This window comes from Myxocyprinus asiaticus, chromosome 28 (genome assembly GCF_019703515.2).
Source record: "Myxocyprinus asiaticus isolate MX2 ecotype Aquarium Trade chromosome 28, UBuf_Myxa_2, whole genome shotgun sequence".
Lineage (NCBI taxonomy): Eukaryota > Metazoa > Chordata > Actinopteri > Cypriniformes > Catostomidae > Myxocyprinus > Myxocyprinus asiaticus.
The window spans coordinates 36,024,891-36,050,000 of record NC_059371.1 but is presented as its reverse complement, the minus strand read 5'-3'; the positions used below and the strand labels follow the sequence as shown (position 1 = coordinate 36,050,000).

The following is a 25,110-nucleotide window of genomic DNA, read 5'->3' as shown; positions in this document are numbered from 1 at the left end:
TTTAAACAATGGCCAACAACATCTACTCAGTTTTCTTATATAAAACAAGACCTGTACTACTCATATCTAACTATTACTGGTATTATATTCATGACGAATAATATTCTTTTTTTTACAATCATGTTTTTCTTTAATAAATTCGCACAAAGATGACTTGCAGATTCATTTTCTGTAGAGCTGCTTTGAAACGATCTGTGTTGTGAAAAGTACTATACAAATAAAAATTACTTAATTGGTTTAATTTTCTTTATAGCAAATTTCTTGTTTTTCTTTTGATTTTGTGGTTAAATTTCTTTGCGAAATTCATCCTTGTACTGTAACTAGAGGTCGACCAATAGTGGATTTTGCCAAAACCGATAACTAAGGTGGTGGAAAAGTTCGATAACCGGCTGATAGTTTTTAAAATCAATTTACAGAATGTTACAAAAAATTCTTAGTCTTTTCTTACTCTGACGGGCACAAAAAAAAAAGTCTACAAGAGTCCAAAAAGAAGAAAATTCCAATTTTAAATTATTGTGCAACCCAAATCGCAAAAATAACCTGAAAAATTAAGATATGGTGCACAAGCTGGACTTTTAACTATTAAAAAGCCTGAAATTCACTTACTTATTTCGGGACTCTTATTTTGAAATGATGGAGACTTGGCTCCGTTACAATGCTTTATATTTAAGTATTTACCAAATTAAGCTTTTTATAGCCCTTATTCACCAGAGTTATGATTTTTTTTATATAAACAAATACATAATGTATGTATATTTTTAATGTTAAAAGATTTAAATACAGCAAATCCCAAGAGGTTATAGTTTTTATTTCACCTCTAGAGGCTGCTGTTATACTGCAGAATAAAGCCATTCTAAATTGTAGAATCCACCAGCGGCAGACATAGAGAAACACACAGAGAAATAATAATTATTTTTTTTAAACTGGTTCCAAAAAGCAACTTTCGGCACGATTAATCTTTAAAACCGATATATTGGTCTACCTCTACTTATAACCTTATTGTTGAAAGAATCCCATCATGAGATTCCTGACAATATTTTCATGCATATTAATGTTAATGCATGCAAATATAACATTTACATCACCCTAACCAACTAACTAAATAGCCCAAGCAACTGCAGCTTACCATCTTTGACAGAGAATGACACCAGATCCTGAAAAACAGAGAACAAACCACAAACCATGAGTTACATGAACATCCACATGGAAATGCAAATGAATTGTTGGGTTAAATTGATTTGCATACCTGAGTGATGGGTAAGGCTCCTCCTCTAAGCAGTGGCTCTGCATGTAGTATGGACAAGAAGGTGTCAGTGCCCTCGAACCCGAGCCCTGCCAGGAAGGCCTGCATAACCGGCATGACCGACTCATCAAGATTCAGCCATTGCACCAGACCCTCCAGATATTTCTCACGGAAACTTCTGCATTAGAAGAACATCACAGTGATACTTTATCGAATTAGTTCACAAAAAATGAAGTTAATTATTCCTTGCTTTCTTATTGTTTTTTTTCTCTCTCTCTATAGAACACAAAAACAGATATTTAGTAAATACATTTTCAATTAAACTGACTCAAATTTCGATCTGTTCCTCACACAAAGCTTTTATATGGCCTCAGAATAATTGAAAAATAGTGCACAAGTCATCTGGAGTCTTTTAGGGTGCATAGTTGTCCTTTTAGTGCATTACAGTATAAATTGCCACCCAGTTTCATTGTTTAGAAAAGAGCAGCTGGACATTCTGCTAAATGTCTATAATATTGCATCCCACAGTCAAAAAAAAAACAACACACAAGGGTTTCAAACAACAATAAATAATGACAAAAATCAGTGAAATATCCTTAATTAACCCAAACCCTGAATTGCCAGTCAATCACAGACATAAGTGTATTAGTAGCACATTAACATTGTCAAATCAATAAAATTCATATCATCATTGCTTTACTTTTGTTCAGGTCCAAAAAACAGCTGGCCAAGTGACACCCCACACAGTCCAGCATAGGCAAATCGCCCTGGTTCACTGAGCAGTTGACCAAACACTTTCTCTAGCGAGGAGTGATCTGGTTCCTGTCCCCCTGGATCTGAACAGATAATGGTAAAATTACAAAATGCTAAATTAAACGTCACTGTGAAGAGAGTCTAAGGGTTCAGTTATTAGATGAACACAGAGTCAAGTCCAACACAAAATTGACTTTAATCATATGCTTATTTAGGGGTCCTTGGTTGTTTTTTATAGGAATTATTCTTTTAAATATTCATACTTTTCTTAATACAGTTACAGGTGTTTGATCGCATGGTGAAAAGTTGGCAAGCAGGTGTCTTCTGTGGATCAATTTATACATTTCAATTAGATGTCGACTGATAGTTGATTTTGCTGATATCGTTAACTAAGGTGGTGGACAAGGCCAACAACCGATTAATTGGCCGACAGTTTTTAAAAACAATTTATTTTTATTTATTTTTTACAGGGTCTTGATCCGGTGGTCCTCCATCCACACCTTGATTGACCTGGCTGTGTGGCATGGAGCAATGTCCTGCTGGAAAAAACAATCCTCAGAGTTGGGGAACACTGTCAGAGCAGAAGGAAGCAAGTTTTCTTCCAGGATAACCTTTTACATGGCTTGATTCATGCGTCCTTTACAAAGATGAATCTGCCCGATTCCAGGCTTGCTGAAGCACCCCCAGATCATCACCGATTCTCCAACAAATTTCACAGTGGGTGTGAGACACTGTGGCTTGAAGGCCTCTCCAGGTCTCCGTCTAACCATTAGACAACCAGGTGGAGGATTGGTGATGATCTGGGGGTGCTTCAGCAAGCCTGGAATTGGGCAGATTCATCTTTGTGACGCATGAATCAAGCCACATACAAGGTTATCCTGGAAGAAAAATAGCTTCCTTCCGCTCAGACAATGTTCCCCAAGTCTGAGGATTGGTTTTTCCAGCAGGACAATGCTCCATGCCACACAGCCAGGTCGATCTAGGTGTGGATGGAGGACCACCGGTTCAAGACCCTGTCATGGCCAGCCCAATCTCCAGACCTGAACCCCAATGAAAACCTCTGGAATGTGATCAAGAGGAAGATGGATGGCCACAAGCCATAAAACAAAGCCGAGCTGCTTGATTTTTTTGTGCCAGGAGTGCCATGAAGTCACTCAACAGCAATGTGCAAGAGGGGTAGAGAGCATGCTAAGGAGCATGAAAGCTGTGATTGAAAATCAGGGTTATTCCACCAAATATTGATTTCTGAACTCCTCCCAAGTTAAAACATTAGTATTGTGTTGTTTTAAAAATGAATATGAACTTGTTTTCTTTGCATTATTCGAGGTTTGAAAACACTGCATCTTTTTGTTATTTTGACCAGTTGTCATTTTCTGCAAATAAATGCTCTAAATGACAATATTTTTATTTGGAATTTGGGATAAATATATATATATATATATATATATATATATATATATATTGGTGGCCAAAGGTTTGGAATAATGTTCAGGTTTTGCTCTTATGGAAAGAAATTGGTACTTTTATTCACAAAAGTGGCATTCAACTGATCACAATGTATAGTCAGGACATTAATAACGTGAAAAATTGCAATTTTAATAAAATGTTCAGAACTTCTTAAACTACTTCAAAGTGTTCTCATCAAAAAATCCTCCATGTGCAGCAATGACAGCTTTTCAGATCCTTGTCATTCTAGCTGTCAGTTTGTCCAAATACTCAGGTGACATTTCACCCCACACTTCCTGTAGCACTTGCCATAGATGTGACTGTCTTGTCAGGCACTTCTCACGCACCTTACAGTCTAGCTGATCCCACAAAAGCTCAATGGGCTTAAGATCCATAACACTCTTTTCCAATTATCTGTTGTCCAATGTCTGTGTTTCTTTGTCCACTCTAACCTTTTCTTTTTGTTTTTCTGTTTCAAAAGTGGCTTTTTCTTTGCAATTCTTCCCATAAGGCCTGCACCCCTGAGTCTTCTCTTTACTGTTGTACATAAAACTGGTGTTGAGCAGGTAGAATTCAATGAAGCTGTCAGCTGAGGACATGTGAGGCGTCTATTTCTCAAACTAGAGTCTCTGATGTACTTATCCTCGTTTAGTTGTACATCTGGCCTTCCACATCTCTTTCTGTCCTTGTTAGAGCCAGTTGTCCTTTGTCTTTTAAGACTGTAGTGTACACCTTTGTATGAAATCTAGTGCCCGACCGATATATCCGATATATAGCTGATACAGCCAATATTAGCCTTTCACCGATATATCGGTATCGTCGTATATTTTACCGATATGCGCCGATGTGGAAACTTTTTTCAGAACATATAATGCAGAAAACAATGCTTTAGAATTGGTGTCATTATCTAGTTTGTCCAGCAGAGCAGGCTCTGACTCCATTGTTTACAGAGCTGAACTGACGGTGGCTCTGCAGACAGGGTGGAGTTGAGCTGTGTCTCGGTAAGTTAACTAGTTTGTGAAATACATACTGGAAAGTTAATAAACAATGACCCCATCATTTTTCCTTTTCAAAATTACTAATATAACATTAACCTTATCCCTGACAACCATGTCACTCATGTCTGATTGCTGTTAGCCAGCTATAGTTTATCAGTGCAGTCAGTAATGTAACAGACTGAAAGGTAAACATCAGAGCATCATTTTGCAGCTCAGCAGACAACAGTGCGGTAGTGGATTTTATCTGCTGAGTGTTGATTTCATGCTATGTTGTTACCTAGTTGGTGAGACACAATGCTGGAAAGTAAAATAAACAACATCCGTCTTTTACTCTCCATGACAACGAGCTTATAGCTAACTAGCTAAGCACATAGCTACTTTCATTGTTGCCACCTGAGTGGAAGCTAATAAGTAAACATGTATTCACCAAACTGTTCAGGATTCACAGTTTGGTACCCCTTCAACCGAACAATTCCAGTCATTGCATTTACAAAATGTAATATTTAAAAGTCTGGTTTTCCACCATTGAAAGTTCCCCCTGAACTTGTATAGCAGAATACAGTGTAACACCACTGCTTATCTGTTTATCTTGACTCGGCAGTATTAATACAGTCAGCATTTGACTGATACTAAACAGTAATACTGATGTTTATTTAGCTATTTATTGTATTTTTATTTATTCTTTATTTTCTCAGTGTTCATTTCTAGAATTTGTTGACAATGTATAATAATAATAATGTCAAATATTCTTTGATAAAAATATTTAAGAAAGCAGCCTTCGGAGTACCTTTGCATAGTCATATCAGTGAAAAATCAGTGAAAAATCCACATAGAAAAGGTCTGTTTTCATTCTAGCTCTATTCACTCTAACTATATCGGCCACCATATCGGTAATCAGTGAATTTTCCCTCTCTAAAATCGGTATCGGTCTGAAAAATCCCATTTCGGTTGGGCTCAAATGAAATCTTCAGTTTTTTGGCAGTTTCAAGCATTGTATAGCCGTCATTCTTCAAAACAATGACTGACTGACAAGTTTCTAGAGAAAGCTGTTTCTTTATTGCCATTTTTGACCTAATATTGACCTTAAGACATGCCAATCTATTGCATACTGTGACAACTCAAAAACAAACACAATGTTAAGCTTCATTTAACGAACCAAATAGCTTTCAACTGTGTTTGATATAATGGCAAATGATTTTCTAGTACCAAATTAGCAATTTAGCATGATTACTCAAGGATAAGGTGTTGGAGTGATGGCTGCTGGAAATGGGTCCTGTCTAGATTTTATCAAAAATGACTTTTTTCAAATAGCGATGGTGCCGTTTTTTACATCAGTAATGTCCTGAATATACTTTGTGATCAGTTGAATACCACTTTGGTGAATTAAAGTACCAATTTCCTTCCGATACAGCAAAATCTGTACATTATTCCAAACTTTTGGCCGCCAGTGTATGTATATATATATATATATATATATATATATATATATATATATATATATATATATATATATATTTAACAGTGATCGTGTTTTATGGGCAAATAGAGAAGACAGGAAGCAGCGGAAACAGTATTCGTGAGTATTTTATTACTCTTCAGCGTCGTTCACAAAACTCAAACAAAAGGGCACACAGTGGCCCAATAAACACGCACAAGACAAGTAGTCTTGTCAGTAGTCTTGTCGCACACACAGGAACAGTTTCTCTCCAGTCCCTCTCTTTCTGCTGACTGATGCGCTTTGTCGGCCTTTTCAGGTCTCCCTCCGCCATCACTATAACAAGAGACAGGTGTTTATGATAATGGCAGCCCAGGAGCCCCTCTCTGGAACTACCATCACCAAGGCCACAGGGACCGCCTCCCTCCATGATTTTAGGAGGTTGAGGTGGTAAATTTGACGCGCCCCACCCCTGTCTGTTCGCCTAACCTCATAATCGAGATCTCCGACTCGCCGTGTGACCTCAAAAGGCCCTTGCCATTTGGAGAGTAGTTTAGAGCTTGAGGTGGGCAGTAATACAAGCACTTTAGACAGAGTGCCCCCGTCATACAGTTGGCTTTGACGTTCCTGAGCTTGGAGCAAATTCTCCTGTGTTAATTGACCTAAAGTGTGGAGTTTTGCTCTAAGATCAAGAACGTACTGAATTTCATTTTTACTGTTTGAAGGTCCCTCCTCCCAAGCTTCCCACATCACGTCGAGCACACCACACGGCAGATGCCCACACAGCAGCTTGAATGGGAAAAACACTGTGGAGGGGTTCAAGCCACCTATGCCAATTTCTAGCATCCTCGTGTACGAACTTACAAATTATATTTTTTAAGGTTTTATTAAATCGTTCCACCAACCCATCTGTTTGTGGGTGGTAAACACTGGTGCGAATCGATTTAATACCTAACAATCCGTACAGTTCGTGTAGTGCTCATGACATAAATGTAGTGCCTTGATCAGTGAGGATTTCTTTTGGAATCCCCACTCAGGAGATTATTCTGAAGAGTGCCTCCACAACACCACGTGCTGAGATGTTGCACAGGGGCACTGCTTACGGATATCACGTTGCATAATCCACCAGAACTAATACAAAATTATGCCCGTGTGCGGTCCTTTCTAATGGCCTGACAAGGTCCATGCCAATTCTTTCGAAGGGGACCTTGATTAGCGGTAGAGGGTGCAATGGTGCTTTTGAGGTGACCAGTGGATTTACCAACTGACATTCGCGACATGCCGCACACCATTTGCAAACGTCCCCGCGAATGCCCGGCCAAAAAAACGGGCCATTATTCGGTTAAGCATTTTCTCGTGACATAGATGGCCAGCCATTGGATTATGGTGAGCCACCTGGAAGAGGGTTTCCCGACGGCTGTACTAATATTTGAATTGTATTTTCTTTTGTTTGAGTGTCCTGTGTCACTTGATACAACCAATCTTTAATAATCGAAAAATATGGGTATGTGAGTGCGACGTCAGGCTGGAGCTGTTGGCCATAGATGACTCTCACTTGGTCAAACACATGGATACATTGTGTACTTGGTGTGGATACACCAAGGATACATCCAAGTTGTCCAAAATCTGGTTCAGCGAAAGGTCGTGGAATGTCCTTAAATGGCCCTTTCAGTCCATCATTAAAATCCCATTGCAAACCTTTGTTGGGATTTCAAGAAAGCAGTGGCAGCACAGAAACCAAAGAATGTCAATGAGCTGGAAGCTTCTGCTCATGAGAAATGTGTAAAAATTCTAATATAGAGGTGTCTGAAGCCTGAGAACACTTACCTGAAACATTTATTTGCTGTTATTAAGGATAAAGGATGCTCCGCAAATGATTGACTTTGGGGGTTGAATATTTTTGACATGACATTTGTGGAGAGAATTAGTTATTTTTTATTTTAAAATTTGGGTAAGCTGAACTCTTTGTGTTCAAAACTCTTTGAGTTTTTTTTTTTATAATTATTGTTCACAAGATATGAAGTTAGAGACACAATGCTGCTGACGGAGCACGTTTCTATATAGTCACATTTTTCTTTGCATGCCTTTGCTTAAATTTAAAACACTTGATTTATCTAATCAAAATAACAAAATACAGGGGGCCTGGGTAGCTCAGCAAGTAAAGACGCTGAATACCACCCCTGGAGTCGCGAGTTCGAATCCAGGGCGTGCTGAGTGACTCCAGCCAGGTCTCCCAAGCAACCAAATTGGCCCGGTTGCTAAGGAGGGTAGAGTCACATGGGGCAACCTCCTCGTGGTCGCTATAATGTGGTTCGCTCTCGGTGGGGCGTGTGGTGAGTTGAGCGTGGATGCTGTGGAGAACAGCGTCAAGCCTCCCCACGCGCTACGTCTCCTCGGTAACGCGCTCAACAAGCCACGAAATAAGATGCGTGGATTGACGGTCTCAGACGAGGAGGCAACTGAGATTCGTCCTCAGCTATACGGATTGAGGTGAGTCACTACGCCACCACGTGGACTTAAAGCGCATTGGGAATTGGGCATTCCAAATTGGGGAGAAAAAAATAAATAAGCATTGAAATGCAAATAAAAATTTGGATGAATATTGTCAATGATGAAAGATTCAGACTCAGCAAATACGAGGTGTAAATAATTGTTTTTATTTCACCTCTAGAGGCTGCTGTTATACTCTATCAGTGCCAGCCACAGGAGAACACGGAGGAACAATAATAAAATAAAAATAAAAACTATAGGCATGGATTTTTGCTGATAACTTATAGTCCCAAAAAGCAACAATCAGCACAGATTAATCTGTAAAACCAATATACAGTACCAGCGCCAGCCACAGACGAACACGGAAGAAAAATAATAATAAAATATAGCTGCAAGCAGCGATTAACAGGGTTCAAGCCTTTAACGTAATTTAAGTACATAAGCAACAGATATTAAGTATTAATAAGACAGCCTGTTAGCAACTAAAACAATATTAAAGTGCCTTAATTTTGAGAAACATAGGTAAGGTAGCACACAGATATGGTATTTTTTACATTGCTGACTGTTATAGCGCCACCAAGAGGCATAGGTACACAATTTTTGTTTTCTTGTGTCCTCAGAATGATCCCACACACAAGTGTCTCAAAATTTGTGAAAATATCTAATTCCGTTCAAGAGTTATAACCTTTTAAGTAAAAGTGGCCATGGCCAATGATGAATCGAAAGTTGTAAATAAAAGGACTCCAGAGAATCTTTCTGCACTGGTTTGGTTTCGATCGGGCGAACGGCCTAGGACTAGTTCAGATAGCTGCAAAAAGTTGGTTTTGTTGATGGCGGCCACATTTTTCAAGTTATGCAACTATCCTCATAGTCCTCGGACACACAAACTGCATGCAAAATTTCAAGTTGATTGGACCAACGGTTCCATAGTTAGAGCCATTTTGATGTTTTTTACTATTATAGCGCCACCAAGAGACAGATACGAGCAATTTTGTGTGTGTCCTTAGAATGACCCCATGCAACTGTGTACCAAATTTGGTAACAATATCTTATTCCATTCAAGAGTTATAAACGCTTTAGTAAAAGTGGCTACGCCCACTACGTACGTTTTAACGTACCGTTTGATGAAGAATAAAAATTTCAAAATTCCTTTGATAACTTTTCTTATTGGGACTCTGCTGAATCTTTCTGCACTGGTTTGGTTCCGATAAGGCGAACGGCCTAGGACGAGTTCGTTTTGAAGGAATCAAAGGAAAAAATAATTTAGTTTCTAGTCCTTATGGTTCAAGAGTTATGGCCCAAAATGTGATTTTGTTCGTTATAGCACCATCTATGGAACAATTGGGCTGATTCCATGCGTATGCCTAGCCAGCCGGAGTACTACCATCCCTGAATGTTTGAAGTCTCAAGGCCTTATGGTTTGGACAGCATGATCAGTTTTAGGGCAGAAAAAGAATAATAAAAATCCTGACAAAAACAATAGGGTTTCTAGCCCTTCGGGCTTGAACCCCTAAAAAAAAAAAAAACTATCGGCACAGATTTTTGCCGATAACTGATAGTCCCAAAAAGCAACTATCGGCCCCGATTAATCAGTAAAACTGATATAACTGTCTACCTCTAATTTCAATTATGGGATGGATTAGTGCTGTGGTTCCCAAGCAAGAGGTCTGAAAATGTTGAAATCTGAAAGGCAAGTTATGCTGTAAATTCACAATCATGTCCCAATTTTTAAGACTTATAAATTGTTACATTTACATGCTCAACATTGGCATGCATGCTCTATGAACATATCTAAAAATGTCTTTGCATAGGACATTTGCAAAAACATATGACATCATTATACACACACAGCACTACAACATGCTGCTTGAGGGTGTAGGCTACTACTACTGCAAAGGTAGTATAACCTAGAGCTCCTGTTAAAAGACCTTGAAATACATTAAAAGCCGATGTGTGCATGAATTACAATGTAAGGCTTTTCCTTGTTTAATCTCAACATACTGTTGGCCTAGATCTTATCCTGCATGTGTTATAAACCCCAGTACTGCGCACTCAGCAGCTGTAGGACACGTTTATCAGTTAAACACAGCGGTGTCAGATCAGATCAGAAAACAACATTAAAATAATACATCTAGACTCATGAATCTTAATTATCACTATCATAATGAAACCCAGTTCAACATAACTAGCAACTAGAGTAAGACTCTTATTTTGTTGTTGTTGTTGTTGTTGTTGTCAGTCGATCAACACTTATCCTGTTAAGTTCATACATTTCATAAATACCTGGAGTTAATTTCGGGGCCTCTTTGGTATTTGTTGAGTCCATTGGTTTATCCTTCCTCGCGGTAAGTTACAGCAAATCTTTTCTCTCCGTGGAGGAAACGTGCTACTTTTGTTGCCGTGACAGATGAAAGTTCACTGAACTTTTTCTTCCCCTCTCTCATGTACAGCAGCGCCCCCTACAAGGATTGTCTTATTAATATTAATTACGCAACTTGACGTTCACGCCTTAAGCCAAATCTGGACGTTGATAGGTAGACGCTTGACTCATGAATATTAATTAGGTTACAAGACTTGAACGCTAGCGGAAAGTTACCAAGCAACGTCAGCATGGCCTAATTAATATTCAAAAGCTAAACGTTCTCCCTTATAGGATTTTTAGCATTTCGCCAGAATGTTAGGTCTATTTTGGAAGTTTTGAGGAAAACGTATGTAATTAATCGTTTATATTGTGTCTGGAAAAATGTAAATAACTTTGTTCTTTGTGTTGTAGCTAACTTGTGACTGAATATAAATAAACGTCCCTTTAGTGACCACCAAGGGACACTAGTGATCCACACGAAACTAGCATACTGCGTCTTAAGCCATCTTTACACTGCCAAGGTGGCACAGAAGCTACATTTAAACTGGCATTTAAATGCATTTACACAATAATTACAATTGCATACATAATATGAGATTCATGTTTTAAATATAACATTTTGAATATAGAAATATTAAATGAATGAAAATATGAAATTATACCTTAAATATAAAACTAAATGATGAAATATAATCTTTATCACGACAAAAAACAAAGTTTAAGGCTGTTCTGGTGGGTTAGAGCAGGCTTAATTTAGACTGGCTTTTATGCTGCATTGTCTTTACACCAAATTTTAAGCAGGCACAGAGCAGGATTAACTCGCCTGTGTAAAGACGCATTTATAAACGCAAGCGCCATCTTTGATTTTTAATGGGAATGACAAAGAGGCTGTGAGGGATAGACTTACAGTCTCTTCAATGGCACGATCGGTATAAAGCACCTAGATCTGATTTTCCACAACTCACGTTGTCTGCAGTTCTTTGTATACTGAATGTTCTTGGACAGATGTTTAATCAATGTTTAGTCCGTCGAACGATACAAAAACACTTAAACTGCAGTACAGCCATTGAAGAGATTGTAACGCTGTGTCTCGAAGGCTGCGCGCTAGGTAGGACATGTCCTTTGAAGGCTGCAGTATAAACAAGCCTTGTTTAAACGAGACAGCCTTCGAGGGAAAAAAGAAACAGAACTTATCATGGTTGACAGCACATCACTCTTAAACAAGCGCGAGCGCTTTCAGTAAGAAGGGAACAAAGTCCTTTCGAAGGGAATGTATGAGGTAAATATTAGGAGAGTTATAATGTAGAGAGAAAAGGAAATAGATTTTATGGGTGTACTTTTAGTCTATAATCCTTTATTTTAATTATATATTACTATAATTATACATATTATATATTCTGCACCCGTCTACTGAGGTATTCAGCTCGGGAATTAACTTGTATTTGAACATCATATTTTCGAGCAAATTGCCGTCATTTTTTTTTAGACAAATTATGTTCATTTCCGTTGGGTTGTGAGTGCCCACGAAGGATACACCTCATGCATCCTCCGAATTCCCATGAAAGAAGGTCGCATTCGAAGATCGCATTCAGAGTGTCCTACTCGCTTTTCTGAAATGAGACAGCCTCGATGACGAATGCGGCCAACAAATGCGACCTCCGGAGGATGCAGCCTTCCAAACGAGACACAGCATAAAAGCCCAAAGATACTCTACGCAAGTATATGAATGCAGACACACCTTGCTACGCAAGCTCGATTTCACATGTCGTTGCATTGTGAAACGTGTCAGCGCTCAATTCATAACCCAACACAAGTACGCGCTGCATTCTCAGTGTTGCCGCATGGGGCGCTAGAGCGGATTTTCTTCTTTCAATCAACAACTGTCATGGCAGACTCGGGCAGCAATTTGAGTTGAACCTTTTCTAAAAATATATATTGTCCCCAGTCCATTCAAACTATCTTGTTTTTGCTCCGCGTCTCTCCCCACTCCTCAACTCTCGACTTAACTGACAGCTGTTTTGAATGAATGGAACTCTTAAGGAACTGGTCTCTGAAAAGTTTGAAAAGCACCTTATTTTCATCCTGCCTCCGAAGGCAGCATTTCCCTGGTTTCTAAAATGCATATCTGTGATCTATACAGTAGCTACTGACTGTATAGGGTTCCTGAATGTGTTTTAAGCACTCAGCTTTACAAGTCTCTAGATAGTGTCACGGACATGTCAATTCACATTCTTCTAACTAGACATCTAACAATATCTAACTAGAAAAATATGTCTGGGTAATAACCATTCAAAAGGGCTTCTGTGCCTGTATGTCTGTTTGCAGTTGCAGTAAAGCATTTGTTCAATATACTGTCACATTCTTGAGTTTTTTCTTCTTACGTTTGTTTTACTCTCTCTGCCTGGTATCACTTCTTTACAAAGGTCATTTCTGAATATGAACTCAAGACTGTAAGAAAGGAATAGAAAGTGGAAGAACTAGGAAAAAATGCAGCCAGTGTACGATGTTACTACAAAACCTGTGCCTTTATCTAAATAAATGTTAGTGAAGAATTTTACGTTTGTGTTTGGAGTCATTTTGCGCTTTGTGTAAACAGCCTGTTTATAGATGTTACAGTACATACAAATATATCTTTTTTTTTTTTTACTTATTTCTCTACATTAACTCAAGAGGTTAGCATGCAACCTGCAAGAGAGATACTGAGCATAAAAGATCATCAAGTGGATGACATCAACCTCGACAGATTGTGACAGATTTCTGTTTAATGTAAAACCATCTACAGCACAACAGTTCCAGTATGGTAAGATAAACATATAGATAGATAGATAGATAGATAGATAGATAGATAGATAGATAGATAGACAGACAGACAGACAGACAGACAGATAGATAGATAGATAGATCATTTGTAAAAGAAGCCACTTGTTGTAAACACCATATTTCAGCATCTCTCTTATCTTTAGAGTCTTATCTTGTTAAGTGTTTGGCTAATTTTGCCATTATCTTAGATGAGAGAATCTCTTTTCTTTCTGCCATGCAAGTGTTTAGAAAAAAAGGTTTGGGGTCACTGACAGACAATGCTACTGCTACTTACCAACACCCTCTGTTTTCTATCAGCCTCACTAGAGCTCTGCCTAACAAGGGTGACATGCTCAACCACACTTGCTTTGATGCTAGAACTACAGGAAAAGACAGAGAGACAGAAAAAGGAAGGTGCTAAAGGAGTAAAAAGGTGTGTTTGTTCAAAGCTAAGAGTGCAACGGGTTTACCGTCATCGCTCTGTCATCAAGAGCTCGCCACATCTGTGGAGAGATAAGACTGCAGTTTTTCCACCTCCGACCTGAGTGGAGATGTACATACACACTATCTTAGCAGCCACTGTTCTGTCTTTAAAAGATGTGTGTTTTCATTACTACATCTATAGCCAAATCTGTCCAGACAGGCCCTCTCTGCAAGGGGGATTCTCAGGGAATTTGGCACCCAATCAAAGGCAGTTTAAACTAAATACACCCTTTTGACATCCGCTTGGTCAGATAAAGTAAACACACTAAAAAAGATCATTTGCAGTACACACACACACACACACACACACACACACACACAAACACAGTACTGAAATAAATTCTAGCAATCATATATGGGGCTGTTAATTCAAAACACCTTTTGTGTTCATCTGCACTGTTTTTTAATTGTGTTTCTATGTAAACAAGCACCAGATGGACATCTTTGACCATTGCGCATGTTACGCAAGAGCGCCATGTTTCTGTGACACCGTGTCAATTTAGGGGCAAAAATGTAATTTGTATTTAAAAAACAGTGCAGATGAACACAAAAGGTGTTTAAATCTAGAACTGAAAAACAAAAACTAATGAAAACAAAATGTGAAGTTCTTGACAACTTCACAAAGTACCTAAAAACGGGACGAGACGCTGAAAAAACAGCAAGAGGTGGCGCAACAGTCAAAGATGTCCGTCTAGCGCATGTTTACATTGAAAAATAATTGAAAAAACTAGAAAAACTAAAGCTAACTAAACAAAAACTGATGAACTGAAATAAAAGTTGAAGTTCTTTTAAATTGACATGGCGTCAGAAAAAAAACAAGGCTCTTGCATTAGATGCTGCAAAAACAGAAAGATGTGGCACAACAATCAAAGATATCTGCCTAGCCCATGTTTACATGGAATAAAAATGGACAAATTGATACAAAAACTAGAAAAACTAAAGCTAGGACTGAAAAACAAAAGCTTAATAAAAAAGTGAATTAACTGAAATAAAAGTTGAAGATCTTTTTAACTTAAAAAGGCGTAAAAAGTGTTGCCACTCCTACACGAGATGCTGAAAAAGCAGCAAGAGGCGCCACGGTGTTCTGTTGAAAAACAGACCAAAATTTTTTTTTGTTTGATGTGAATGTCCCCTTAAAAAACATCAACTTTTGAAAACGCATCTCGAGACACGCGCACTCTGTTCTATTCCTTTTGCTGTACATAGCTTTTTTTTAACACAAGAATGCGTTAGGTCTGAACAGCCTCTCTAATGCCACAAGGCCTGTTTTACTTAAATATGGTTGCATTTGTAGAAAGCTGATACAGAACAGAGAGTTTTTGTGTTTTAGTGTATACGTGTGTTTCTATGGAAGAAGGCAGCTGGACAGTCTTCTGGGAATGATGGGGGTGGAGAGTAGAAGAATGGGTCATGATATTACTAAAAAGACATATAAAAGGAGAGTCGCAGCTGTATTAGAATGTGGCCAAGAGAGGAAAATGCAAAACTGCATTGAGACACACAAGGACATCGTGGGAAATTAAGGGTAACCAAGGGAGATGGTAAGAATGTCTTTGAATGACAAATGAAAATCTCTTTGCTCGGATTTGCCAAGTGCCTGCAATCAAAAGTCAGAGATCTCAAAATGAAACTCAAATTCTTCCAAGATCAAATGATCTGAGCTATGCTATCCAGTATCCACATTTGTTTCAATTGAATTGATACTTAGAAATTCATGATGTCTCCTAAGCTATAAAATAGCAACAACTGTATGGATAAGGGAGGGGCATTGTAAGCGTTCAAGACATCCTTGCAGTGTGCATGCATTTATAAACAACTCTCTGGATAGAGCCTCTCTTTTGACATCAATGCATGAAACAAATGTTGCTGGTTCTTCACATAGGAAAATAAGCTGTCACCCACTGACATCAATAAATCCACCCCATGCCCTTTATCCAGGCTTAGTCACAGTGCTGTTGAATAAAACTGAACTGAATAAAAAAAAAAAAGATAATGGGAGCTTTACTAGCTTTTGACCCAGTACATTATGTGGTTTTGATTCAAAATGGTCAGATCTTGCAGAAATACACTCAAGATAAAGGATCATTTTAGTGGACACTGGGAGAGGACACAAGGGGCCCATTGTTTGTGCATATTTGTCCATGGATATAATGGGCTTTCTTTTGGAAATTCCACTGTGAGGATTTCTTTCCAAGCTTTTAGAATGCCATAAATACATCAGGGAACCTTGTTCACGGGTGGTAGCTGCAGTCTCTCAAATGTTCTCGCTATTTGCGATGGATGGGTTTCTCAAGACGCGAAACTACAGCTGGCAGAGAAACGCTGTGTAGAAGCTCGCCATGGAAAAGTTGTAAAGTGTATGTTGGCTCAATAAAATTGGGAAATTCTGAAGCCAAAGCGAGAAGCAGCGCAGTCTTTAATGAGAGTACGCGTAAACTCACTGAATCCAGTGGCTCGAACGGCGGGCCTGTGAATGCTTTTGTCACAAGCGCCAAGTCCCAAACTGGCACAGTGGTGGGGCAAGGCAGTCTCAACTGCCTCGTGCCATATAAAAATTTCACAATAAAAGGGTATCTGCCTATTGATAGACCACCCAGTGGGATATGTCTGGTTGCTATGGCAGTGACATACACTTTGAGCATAGATGGGGTGAGACCCTGTGACAAGGAGGAGGGCAGAGCCGGTCCATGACTATGCGTGCCTGGCCCCCAGTCGGGCTAATCAGCCGAGGAGAGGGATAGGTGCAATGAGATGCAGCAGTTCGGGAAAGAGAGAGCTACAGGCAGCTGCCCTGTATGCGTTTACATTTGTGTGTCTTTGTGTTTAAGTTTATTAAAAACATTACTCTGATGCTTCGTCCAGTTCCCACCTCCTCCTTTCCATTGAACCCTGTTACAGACCTGCATCTAAACGTTCTTGTAGAAAGTGATGTATAGGCTGTACGGTGCATTGTACAGGGTCCTTGTGCCGAGAGCAACACCAGTCCACCAACACTCGCCATTTCAACATGTATAATCCTCATGTTGAAGGGGCTCTGGCTTGTAATATGGTGTCGAGTACCGGTTGTGAGAGCCCGTGTGCATCAGTTAGGCACCGTTCAGTGGCTACACATGAAGTTTCCACAATTCTAATGTGGATGCCACATCGTGCCCCCCACCTGCGTTAGCAGGTCCCTGCTCAGTGGAATCCCCCACGGGGGAGCTTTCCAGAGCTCTATTAATTCTGGGAACCATGGGAAGTTGGGCCATTCCGGTGCAACCAACAGTACCGCTTCCTCGTCCTCCCGAATTTTGCACAATACTTGAAGTAAATGGACGGGAGGGAATGCATACTTGTGTCCCGCTGGCCAATTGTGGGCTAGAGCATCCATGCCCAGCAGGACATGAGTCAGGGCATACCACAGGTGACAGTGTGCTGTTGCCGATGATGCAAATAGATCTATTTTGGCTTTCCCGAATCATTCCCATATCATCAGAACTGTCTGAGGACAAAGTCTCCATTTTCCTTTTATAACACTCTGTCACGAGAGCAAATCTGCACCGCGGTTCAGGTGACCTGGAACGTGCGTCGCACGTATCGATAGGAGATGTTTCTCGCACCAGAGGAGACATTGGTGTGCAAGGTTCATCAATGGTTGTGATTGAACTCCCCTTTGGCGATTTATGTAAGCCACGACCACCGTGTTATCGGTTCTGATCAGAACATGAAACCCCTGGATGGTTGGTTTGGACAATCATTAATACTACAAATACAGTGAGTAGTTCCAGACAATTTATGTGCCAGGTCGCTTGAGCACCTGTCCAGGTGCCAAAGGCTGGCCGTGCGTTGCACATACCGTCCAGACCGTGTTCAATGCATCCGTCGTGACCACTTTGCGTCTGGACACTTGACCGAGTGCCACAGCCGTTTGATAGAATGTGGGCGTTTTCCAAATGTTAATGCGGCTAGACAGTGGCTTGTCACCAAAAGACGTAAGCGGCTGTGTTGCCATGAATGATGGGGTACCTTTAATCTGAGCCAGCACTGAAGTGGTCTCATCCACAGTAGCACCAGCGGGATGACCGCTGTTGCAGAGGCCATGAGGCCCAGGGCTTGTTGAAAAAGTTTCAATGGAAACATTTTTCCCAGCTTGAAAATGCTAAAACACAGGTGAATGGAATGAATGCATTCTTCCAACAGGTGTGCCGTCAGTAGATACTGAGTTGAGATTCATGCCTAGGAATGAAATTTGACGGCTGGGCATTAAGATGCTCTTCGACCCGTTGACTATCAGTCCCAAACGCTCCAAATGTGCAAGTAACAGGTCTCTGAGTTAGCAAGCTTGTTCCTCTGACTGTGCTGAGAGCAACAAGTCGTTGAGGTAATTCATAACGCAAATGCCGCTCAGCCTCAGCAGAGCAAGTGCCGTATTGACACATTTTGTGAAAGCCAGGAATAAGCTGAAAAGCAGGACTTTGAACTGGTAAGCATTCCCCTCGAAAGCAAATCTCAAGAATGGCCTGTGATGAGGGGCTATGTGTACATGAAAGTAAGCATCTTTCAGGTCGATCAATACAAACCAGTCCATAGGACGAACGTGAGACAGAATTTGTTTCTCGGAAAGAACCAATCATCTAGCCGAGAATGCTCAGGTGCACTAGGAGTGGGTCAATCCAATTTGAGGTTCTCGACCTCCTGAGAGAGCACCTGAAACAGTTCGGTTTCAGAAACTGTAGCGCGGTCTTCCTCTCCCTGGAGAGAAGTCCCGGCGAGCTCATCCAACGACAGTGTCCAGGGCTCACCTTCTGCCCCATATAGTCTTTATCTTCGGAGCGAGTGCCAAATGTAATGGAGCCCTGCGTCATCACAGACATACTCCACAGGCGAAAACGCTTGCGGATGAAGCAAGGAGACACGCGAGGCTTGCGCCAGCAAAATCTCCTTCTCAAAGTCATCCAGTTCATCCCGTCCTTACATGTCTCCCTCGTGTGGTCCCTCGGGAGCCAAAGAAGGAGCATGGTGGGAGGGAAAGGGACCGGACTCATCCCTCAGAAAGAGGGAGAACAAAGAGCGCAGCATTTGAGTCTCATGCGCTCGCAGTAAGCGCAATCTGATCGTGCCTGTCGGATAAAGGGATATACCATTCACATGGCGGAAAACATTTACAAAACACCATCTTTAAAAAGACATTGTTAAGTTAACAGCTCTTTTAGACTGGGCACAGTATATAGATACACACAAACACAATCAGGCTGTAGTGCTTATGTTACAGGCTTACAGAAAACAATCCAATAAATCAATAATCAAAGGATACTTTCCGTTGAAGCCCATGGGCTGTAGAATAATCCCAGTGCTGTGATGCAGTCAAAGAGGCAAAGATGTCTCATTCGCCTGCTGTCCACAGGAGGAAAAATTCCAACACTTCTGTTCAACGGTGAAGGTTAGTATCCACTATCACCGGAGCACCACAGGGGGTAGAAGAAAACTCAGATCCACCTGCTGTGAGAGGTGCAAATCTTGACGGTGATTCTTAGTAGAAGAAAATCCAATTTTCCATGCAGAGTACGAGAGAGAGATTATCGGCACCCTGAAGGAGAAAATTCTGAAGAGATAGCGCTACGCACTGCCTCTATATACGCCCACTATGCATGTGAAGGAGGCGGAGCATGAAGCGCTATCTGCCCATTAAAACTGGTGAGATTTTAAAGAGTTTCAGAGATTGGCTACGCCTGCGGAGATAACCCCATAGTGTCAGCTATGACGCAGCATTCATGACTGAATTGATAGTGAATTGAAATTGTGGCAGCTGCTTTTTTTTTTTTGTTTTTTTTTTTTGGTAAAAACCTAAATTAATCGAAAACAGTTTTTCATTACCTCCCAAGCTGAAGATGGCCTACTGATTATTGTAGGGATGGTACATGTAATCATATGTGCATCAAGTGGTAAACAAACACAGGTTACTAGCCCATTACAGACACAGACACATGGGAAGACATAAAACGTGCCATGCACAAACAACCTTCATGATAAACCTTGAGCACGGAGAGGAGTGGAAGTCAGGTCATTCAGACCACAAAGAGGGAAGTCCAAGTGATGCAGGTATTGAAGAGTCACACTTAACAGTCAGGAAGGCAGAGGAGGACCGGACAACTTGTAATACATATGTTGAGATGGAAATCCTGCAGCATTTGTGTTCCTGCAGCATTTTTAGGTTTTGAATAGAAGGATGTTATTTATGTCTGCTGTCTGGTCCCCATTAGCACACGGGCCTTGTAGGCTCCTTGTACAAAATGCTTTTGATTATCGTTGCTGTGTTTATCAGTTTTCAGCCTTTCTTGTCTTCACATTCTACGTAAAGATAACAGTTCATTCTCTCATCCTTCCTCGCTTATTCATTGCTGTGATAAACAGACATCTCTCTGATAACCGAGAGATTTACAGAGAGCAATTTTACACAAAACTGAAATGGCAGCTTTAATTTAACTGAAAATAACTTACAAACTACTATTTTCTAAATGTTCATAAACTGAAAAATAATTTAGATGTAGTTCAATCACTGCTAATTTACTACCTTGCTTAAAAGACCAGCTAAAGCAGCAATAATTTCCATGCTGGATGACAGTAGTTTAGGCTGGTTTGGTCAAGTCTAACTGGCAGAAATGGAGCCAACACTAGACCCACCAAGACCAGTATCCATACCAATACTACTCTATACCCCTTAAGAGCCAGTACAGGACCTAAAGTAACTCCAAGATCCAGAATCCTTAAGACTCCAAGACCATACCCCTTAAGACCAAATCAAGACTAGTTCCCAAAGAACCAGCTTATGACCTAACTTCAAGATCCAGATCAATACCATACACCTTAAGACCCAAACCAAGACTAGATCTCTAAAACCTAGACCAAGACTTAACTCCAAGATCTAGACTCCTTAAGACCTAGAACAAAACCTAATTCCAAGAACCAGACCAATACCAGACCTCTTAAGACCCAGACCAAGACTAGATCCCCTAACACCCAGACCAAGACCTAACCCCAAACACAGACCAAGACTAGATCTCCTAAGACCCAGACCAAGGCCTAACCCCAAACACGGACCAAGACTAGATCTCCTAAGACCCAGACCAAGACCTAACCCCAAACACGGACCAAGACTAGATCTCCTAAGACCCAGACCAAGGCCTAACCCCACGATCCAGATCAATACCAGACCCCTTACGACCCAGACCCAGACCAAGACTATATCCCCTAAGACCCAGACCAAGATCTAACCCCAAGACCCAGACTATGAATAGATCCCCTAAGACCCAGTCTAAGACCTAACTCCAAGATCCAGATCAATAACAGATCCCTTAAAACCCAGACCTAACTCCATGACTCAGACCATGAATAGATCCTCCAAAACCCTAAGACCAAGACCTAACACCAAGATCCAGACCAATACCAGTCCCCTTATGACCCAGACCAAGACTAGGTCCCCTAAGACCCTCATCCAGACTAAGACCTGGCAGTTAAAGAACCAGGTTGTCCATTTTATTAAACTTACTTAAAGAAAATGCTAAGCCATGGAATTTTCTTCATAATGAAGATACTGGAATGACTAGCAGTTGAGGTACAGTATTTATCGCCTTAATTGTAAATAAACTGTGGTCTTGTCTGAGACCATAAGCCGAGACCTGGGCTGTTTCTCAATGTGTGTTCTTGTCTGTTCTTCCGTTCTCATGGACTCGTTCGACATCATCCATTGTCAAAGTTCAATTCCAATAGTCAAGAATGCAAGTACCGAGAATGCATAAAACTACCTGGATGTGTTCTTTATCAGGCCAAATAATGAGGATGCATCGGATGGTGACTTGTGGGCAAGAACATGGTACTACGGTGGCAGACAAAGGACATTTATCATTGTGTTTTCCCTCAAGAGTTTGACGCTGTAAGCTCACTAAATGGCTTGTGAGAGTCGTTATACTCCATCATCATTAGTTGTTTTGTTGTGCGTGATTTTAATAAAATAATAAACACATTGAGGAAACGAGTGTTTATAGACTTTATTCTTTTAACGTGTCACTAGTCCTGCAAAACCTCACTGGTGTGATGATAATAATGCTAGTAGTTTTCTCACTGGCTACAAATGTGCTGGGATGGTCAATTGCACAATAGGAAGATTGCAGCACATCTCAAAGCTCGCAATAGGTGCGTTCTACGTCCTCCTGAGTTTGGTCTACCAAGGTAGCGTGGCAATACTGGTCTTCATAAAAACGAAGTCCATTCTCTGCATTCTTAGCATTTAGAAACATCCCTGGAATTGAAGCTTTGAGATCCAGACCAAAACAAAGAGTTATTAGACCCAGACCCATAACGAAGACATGTTGTGGTCTCAAGAGGTTTCAAGATCAAGACTGCAATTCTGCTAGCTTGTGAACCTGCATAGCTATATTAACTATATGGTAAAAATGGCAAACCTAGATTGTCTTTCTAATCAAGGAAGTGTTGCTGGTTAAAAAGCCTGGTGGGTACAAACAACATGTGCTAGTCTTATCAACAGGGTTACTTAATTGTTTTGCACTATATTTCTATTCTACCCTGCCAAACTGAGAAAACTGAGCAGGGCTTGGCTGTCTCTGAGGACCTCTGTGTGTGTGTGTGTGTGTGTGTTCACCAATACACTATTTCTGAATGCCATGTCTGTATCCGTCTCTCATACCCAATCCTCTCCTGAGACATAATCCAGTTAATACGAGCTCTAGTGAGATCAAGTGAGCAATCCCAGAGACAATAACTACTTGAACAGCAATTAGTCACTTATTTCTGTATTTATGTGTCTCTATCTCAAAATTCAGCACCTGTCCAGTGTTTTGAAAAATCAAATGGAAGAACAAGGTTGCACTCTTTTCTGACCTAGTCAATGCTATTTGATATTCAAATCGCTCTCCTCCTCCCACAAGAGAAATAGTTATTTCCACTCTCAACACCCTTTGGAATGATATTACCTCAACTTCAATGAGTATAACAGAGTATCGCTGGACTACTTGCTTTTCAAGACAATGCAAAACCTGGACAGGGAACGTGCACATTCCAGGGCAAAATTTTTCCAGGTGCACAGAAGCACCCAATTTATTAGATGAAATATATATATATATATATATATATATATATATATATATATATATATATATATATATATATATATATAAACACCCATTTGCTGGACACTGTGCAAATGATGAGTCGTACAGCAATGAACAAGTCTGTTGTGCATGAGTCCTCACGTGTTGCATGATAACAGTTATGTATGAACTGGAATAGCTAGTAATGTACCCTTCTGAAAAAGCCTAAAATGGTTTGCTGGTCTTGGCTGGTTTAAGCTGGTCTATCTGATCTCCCAGCCTGGCCAAACTGGTGTTCAAGTGCCCAACAATCCCTCTAAAACCAGTAAACCAGACCAGACTGAGAGACCGGCTAAGACCAGCATTTTATCATAAGACTGTTTTAAGCTTGGGTTTATTTTCCAGCAGGGTAGTCATTAATTTTCCAATCTCTTCGGAGGTGTTGCACTCTCCATGGGAGTTTACAGAGGGATAGTTCAAAGGAAGAAAAGAGGTTAAGTTACTGAGTGAAAATTCAATGCCACAGACATCTAACATATCTGTTTGCTTAGTAGGTGTGTAATTGTGCATACGGCTTTTGCTTCTTTTTACATAAATACATAAAATATGCAGCAGTAACAGTGTGGTACAGTACAATGTTTAGTTACCTTTACTACTTTCTTATATACTCAGAGGCTCTTTATAAATCTTTATCTCATGTTCTTACATGATTGAAGTCTCACATTTAGGCCCATTATTAGGTGCTTATGTAAGAACATACCTGTCAGGCAATCAAAATGAAATAAAACCACATAAGTAGGTGTTATTATCAAGGTAACTTGCACTTTACCATCTGCACCTCACAAAGGAACTGAAAATTTAAAGCCATAATTCTAAGAGTATATTTTCATCAGATGAAGCGTGCAGTTTCTGAAAGCATGTTTTGTTCCAAGTTAGATACTGAAGATTTAAATATTACATCCTTTTGACAATAAACCAAATTCTTTTACAGCCAAAGAAACATGGGTCAGCCTTCCCTTACACACACACACACACACACAAAAAGAACTATGATACTTTGATGTATACAGTGGTACTGAAGAATTAACATATTTATATTCCATGGTATTTATACAGTACTCCAACATATACCACAATATTACATGTGCAAATACCATTATATTACCTTGGTCCCAGTTGCAAAAACCATAGTACATGACCAAAAGAAAACACACATCCAAAAAATGGTATTGCTATGGTGCATGTTGCAAAAAAAACAAACAAACAAAAAATTGCCAGTACATGTTCAAAAACCATAATATTACCATGGTACGTGTCCAAAAACATGGTATATCCATGGTTATATTAAAAAAGTGGAATTACCAGCCCTGGGTAGCTTAGTGAGTAAAAACGCTGACTACCACCCCTGGAGTCGCGAGTTCGAATCCATGGTGTGCTGAGTGACTCCAGCCAGGTCTCCTAAGCAACCAAATTGGCCGGTTGCTAGGGAGGGTAGATTCACATGGGGTAACCTCCTCGTGGTCGCTATTATGTGGTTCTTGCTCTCAGTCGGGCGCATGTGAGTTGTGCGTGGATGCCGCAGAAAATAGCGTGAAGCCTCCACACGTGCTATGTCTCCGTGGTAACGCACTCAACAAGCCACATGATAAGATGCGTGGATTGACGTCTCAGATGTGGAGGCAACTGAGATTCGTCCTCCGTCACCTGGACTGAGGCGAGTCACTACGCCACCACGGGGACTTAAGAGCGCATTGGGAACTGGGCATTCCAAATTGGGGAGAAAAAGGGGAGAAAAAAATAAAAAATAAAAAAATGGAATTACCATAGTACATGTCCATAAACCATAGTATTGGTATTAACATGGTGATGGAAAACTTGGTGCATGATGAAAAGAAAAACCATGATGGTATTACCATTGTACATATCTAAAAACATGGTATTACCATGGTGGTACATGTATTAAAAAAAAAAAAACCATGGTATTACCATGGTGGTACATGTATTAAAAAAAAAAAAAA

At 40.2% G+C, this 25,110-nt stretch overlaps 1 protein-coding gene across 2 annotated transcripts in view; it reads right to left on the bottom strand.

The window, feature by feature from the left end:
• tmco4 (transmembrane and coiled-coil domains 4) overlaps positions 1-10,814 on the bottom strand; it is a 31,252-nt gene extending 20,438 nt beyond the window's left edge. Inside the window, exons 1-4 of one of the 2 annotated variants that reach the window (XM_051659565.1) lie at positions 10,649-10,814; positions 1,944-2,079; positions 1,247-1,421; positions 1,127-1,154 (exon numbers count right to left, since the gene is read on the bottom strand). In XM_051659565.1, the coding sequence (XP_051515525.1) occupies positions 1,127-1,154; positions 1,247-1,421; positions 1,944-2,079; positions 10,649-10,691 (382 nt within the window). In that variant the 5' untranslated portion in view covers positions 10,692-10,814. The remainder of the gene's footprint in view (positions 1-1,126; positions 1,155-1,246; positions 1,422-1,943; positions 2,080-10,648) is intronic. The other variant, XM_051659566.1, reaches the window with a different exon arrangement.
• Positions 10,815-25,110: the final 14,296 nt, after the last annotated feature.